Source organism: Leucoraja erinacea, chromosome 1 (genome assembly GCF_028641065.1).
Source record: "Leucoraja erinacea ecotype New England chromosome 1, Leri_hhj_1, whole genome shotgun sequence".
NCBI lineage: Eukaryota > Metazoa > Chordata > Chondrichthyes > Rajiformes > Rajidae > Leucoraja > Leucoraja erinaceus.
The window spans coordinates 82144786-82149563 of NC_073377.1; the positions used below are offsets into that span (position 1 = coordinate 82144786).

Here is a 4778-nt window from a genome sequence, read left to right on the forward strand (position 1 = left end):
AGTATTCCACCTTCCATTTCAGGTTTGCCCTCACCATTGTTGGCCAGTATGCCTTTGTTATGGGTGGGACAGCACCTATTTCCATCATTTAATGAAAACCCATTAGAACTACATTACTGAGGTAGTTTGAAAATTGTCAGTGGAGCCTTCACACAAACAGAGCCTGAACATTGCATACTGCAGTCTGCTAGAACAGCAGGTGAAAGGTATATATTTTTTACTGCAATGAGGTAAATGTCAGGGATGCCATGCTTGTCTATTTGTGACTTTTTGGCATTTTTAAAGCATGTCTTCAACTGGATTACATGACAGAGATCACACAGAGAGCGGCATGTTGTGAAATTGTACAGAAGTAATAACACGGAGAATGACTTCTACATGATGCAGCCAAGGAGAGATAAGCCACTGGGCGCTCATGGGTTAAAACTTGAAAAGGAAGTGTTTGCATGCCCTGTGCATAGTGGTGGTAAAGGATCTGAAAATGATGCTCCCAGAAACTGGATCATGCAGGGCAATGCTTTTGTGCACTGCATGACTCCGTTTCAATAGAAATCAATTGCAAAGCAAAATTAAAGGCTTACTATGAGCTCCACAAGGTTTATGATTTTCTCCAGAGGTCCACTTTGCACCTGACATACTCACTCATGGAGGAGCTAGGCAGGTGATTTCAAGCCCAGCAGTGTGCTGCACGCAGTAGGAAACTCCTTGTTAATTCTAGTCTATGAACAAATGGCCTGCAGAAAACACGAATCATTTATGCACAAGCAGCCATGCATAGTGCTCGTAAATCTCGTGGTCGCTAAACTTTTTAATTCTCCTTCCCATTCCCACACTGACCTTTCCGTCCTGGGCCTCCTCCGTTGTCAGAGTGAGGCTAAATGCAAATTGGAACAGCATCTCATATTTCACTTGGGAAGCGTACAACCCAGTGGTATGATTTTTGAGTTCTCTAACCTCAAGTAACCCCTGCATTCCTTCTCTCTCCATCCCTCCCCCACCCAGGTCACAACAGCTTCTCGCTTTCTCCCAACAAACAGTTAACAATGGCCTGTTTACTTTATCATTGTTACCTTTTTGCATATCTTTCATTCATTGTTCTAAATCTCTCTGCATCATCGCCTATATATCTCGTATCCCTTTCCCGTGATTTTCAATCTGAAGGAGGGTCTCAACCTGAAACGTCACCCATTCCTTCTCTCCAGAGATGCTGCCTGTCCCGCTGAGTTACTCCAGCTTGTTATGCCTATCTTCGGTTTAAACCAGCACCTGCAGTTCCTTCCTACATATAACGCTTGTAAAGTTTCATTTTGACTTAGAGGGGACCTGTTTTAGCAGATCCGGAGCAAAGAATCTGGCAATTGGAACACAGTTGATGAAGTTCCTTTTAAGTATGATTATAGTCTATTTTTTTGTCCACACAAGATGGCTGTAATGTGAATGAGACCATCAGTTATCTCTTTCTGGAACATGTCAAGAAAGCGTGGAAAGAGTGGAGTGCACCTTGGAAAGGTTCATCCTAAACACCCACGTAATGCTGAATTCTGTGATCAATGGGCTGTTCCCGGCTGTTCCACATTGAGTCATGTTTCACACAGAGAATGGTGGATGTATGGAACGAGCTGTCAAAGGAAGTAGTCGAGGCAGGTTCTATAACATTTAAAAGACATTTGGACACGTACATGCATAGGAAAGTTTCAGAGGTATATGCACCAAACGGGCAAATGGGACTAGTGTAGATGGGGCATGGGCAAGTTGGGATGAAAGGGCCGGTTTCCATGCTGTATGACTATGACTAGAGACCTACTTTTGAGAGCTCCACTGCCGGGAGCCCAGTGGTGTAGTCTAGTTTTTTGTAGTGGGTATACTGTGATGATTTCCTCCTAGCCTCTTCCACACCGGTCCTATAAACACCGCCACACTCACTGTCACATACTGTAGCCTACAACCACCATAAGTAATTGAGATTATTCAACACTCGATATTGTCATCAGTTTCTAGGACAATAAACAGTCAAATTAAAATCACCATTAGGCACTAGCATCAAATAAACTATAAAGCATCAATAAATAAATAACTGTTGGCTATATAAACACTGTACTACTGTATATGTAACCGGCCTGGCCTCAGTACTAATGTGCTAAGGAGACGACGGGATACTTGAGTCTTTTGCACAGGACATTTATTGCTGCTGCTGCTGCATGCTCTGTTTTTGTCTGCATCTTTTTTGCTATGTGTTCCACAATTTTTGTTGAACTGAACCTTGAGTGCAGACTTGTGCCCATGTTGACACCGTTTTTTTCCTGAAGCTCAATGAGATCGTCATGGTCAGAGAAAGGTCGGTTCATCTTGGCAAGATAATATGCTGTTCTGAATACAGCATTTGTCTCAGCTAACACAGTGTCTGACACAGCTCTCACAAGACTCCCAAGTAAATCCTGTCCACCCTTTTCAGTGAGCTCCTGAGCTATTTCGTGTGCCCTGGACATCTCATGCCGTCTGATCTTGTTTCTCAAGGAGGCCAGGGCTGTTGGTCTGCTTGAGCCTGATGACTCGATCTTAAACATCGCCCACTCCTCAGATATGGAAATTCTTTTCTCTGTTAAGACGCCAGTAGATTTTGTTGAGCTGCAAATAGCACAACCTGGAAGTAAACAAAAACATGACTAATTAACATCATACAAGTAGTCTTTTTTGAATCTATATTAGCAATAACACCTTCTGAACTGGATAAGAATCTATTCAAAATAATTGAATGAACTGTAAATAAGCTTCACTGTGACAATATCATTATAATTTAATTGTATAAAAGTGAAATTAATGTATCTTTAAGATGAAAATAAACCAGCTATACTCTCATTTGCATAAAGTTGACCATGTGTTTATACCAGCTTTACAAGATGGCTGATATTTACCTAACTTTCTGTCCTTCCATTCTAACCAAGAATGCATGCTTTTAAACTCCCTAGCCTGACTCTCAGTCCATAGGGCTGGCCAGGAGTTATCATCTAGAAGGAACAAGGAGATATTCAGCACACACACACTCACAGTCTCACAGTAAAATGTGTAATAACTACGTTATTTACTACTTTACTACAACAAGATTGAGCTAGCAAGGCCGTTTAGAGAATATATGTGTGGTATTTATTCAGTTTGGGAAATCTCTTATAAGCTAGTAGCTAGTAGTCTAATATCTGCTAAAGTTCACTTGTATACGACTTTCACTTACCCGATACACTGCTGGCATCAGGCTCCGCTGTAGTTCCCTCTTCTTCATCTAACGTCCTAGTGACTGCTGGAGTGTCGTCCGAGGCAGCAGCAGGCTTGTTTTTTTTTTTTAAATGGCTAAGGGTAGTTTGTTGCTTCCGCTTCATATTTACTGTTGAGCCACTGGACATCACCTCGGCGCCAACTGAGTTGATATCGCTGTCGTCTAGGTGACGTGACGTCAGGTCTAGGTCACGGGCGGTCACCACGGTCACGGGCACGGGCCATGGACGGAAGCCTCTGTATGGCTATTATAATGCTGCGTTCCATTGTACTCAGAACTCGAGACTTTCCGACTTCCGACAAGGAAAAGTGCGACTCTGACAGAGACACAGCACACAGGTTGAATTTATGAATGAAAGTATGACAGTTCTATGACAGAACTGTCATACTTTCATTCATAAAATAAACAGAACTTCTGTCACTATCGAAGTTGATACGTGTCATTGCGCATTTCTAAGTGGGCATACGGAAATGCTGGAGCTTTCTTAGTGGGTATACGGCATATACCTGCGTATCACGTAGACTACACCTCTGTATGACAGTCCCTCCATCCCGAGAATTAACCTTGTAAACCTATACTGCACTCCCTCAATAGCAAGAATGTCCTTCCTCAAATTAGGGGACCAAAACTTCACACAATACTTTAGGTGTGGTCTCACTCGGGCCCTGTACAACAGCATAAGGAACACTTTGCTCCTATACTCAAATCCTCTTGTTATGAAGGTCAACATCCCATTTGCTTTCTTCACTGCCTGCTGTACCTGCATGCTTACTTTCATTGACTGATGAACAAGGACCCCCAGATCCTGTTGTACTTCCCCTTTTCCCAACTTGACACCATTTAGATAATAATTTGCCTTCCTGTTTTTGCTATTGTAACATGTTGTAACAATTGTAACATGTTTTCCACATTTTGATTCCATCCTTATAAAATTGAACTAATATTTCATTAGAGACATCAAAAACATCCCAAATTTGTGATGGTCGAAAGCTTCGTTGCTAAGAATAAATATCACCAACAATTTGTCCTGGACCAGCCACATCAAAGATACCAAGGGCCACAGGTTAAGAATAAGAAGTAGGCCATTTAGAACGCAGATGAGGAAACACTTTTTCACACAGAGAGTTGTGAGTCTGTGGAATTCTCTGCCTCAGAGGGTGGTGGAGGCCATTTCTCTGGATACTTTCAAGTGAGAGCTAGATAGGGCTCTAAAAGATAGTGTTCAGGGGATATGGGGAAAAGGCAGGAACGGAGTACTGATTGGGGATGATCAGCCATGATCACATTGAATGGCAGTGCTGGCTCGAAGGGCCGAATGGCCTACTGCTCCACCTTTTGTCTATTGTCTATTGTGCAAGTTTGGCCAAAGACCACATCTGGTATTCAGTCTTGGGCACTTCACATCAGAATACATATAGCAGATTTACCAGATAAATAACAAAGCTGAATGATTTAATTTAGAGAACAAATAGACTATTATAGTGGATTAATTAAGGTGTTTAAGATGATT

At 42.1% G+C, this 4778-nt stretch overlaps 1 protein-coding gene across 1 annotated transcript; it reads right to left on the bottom strand.

Annotated features, from left to right (window-relative positions):
• Positions 1-1246: 1246 nt before the first annotated feature.
• On the bottom strand, positions 1247-3506 carry LOC129698690 (E3 SUMO-protein ligase KIAA1586-like). Its single transcript, XM_055637871.1, has 2 exons — positions 3227-3506; positions 1247-2641 (listed from the first exon to the last, which is right to left on the bottom strand). Exons 1-2 carry the CDS (start codon positions 3393-3395, stop codon positions 2130-2132), a joined length of 681 nt encoding a protein of 226 aa, XP_055493846.1. The 5' UTR covers positions 3396-3506; the 3' UTR covers positions 1247-2129.
• Positions 3507-4778: the final 1272 nt, after the last annotated feature.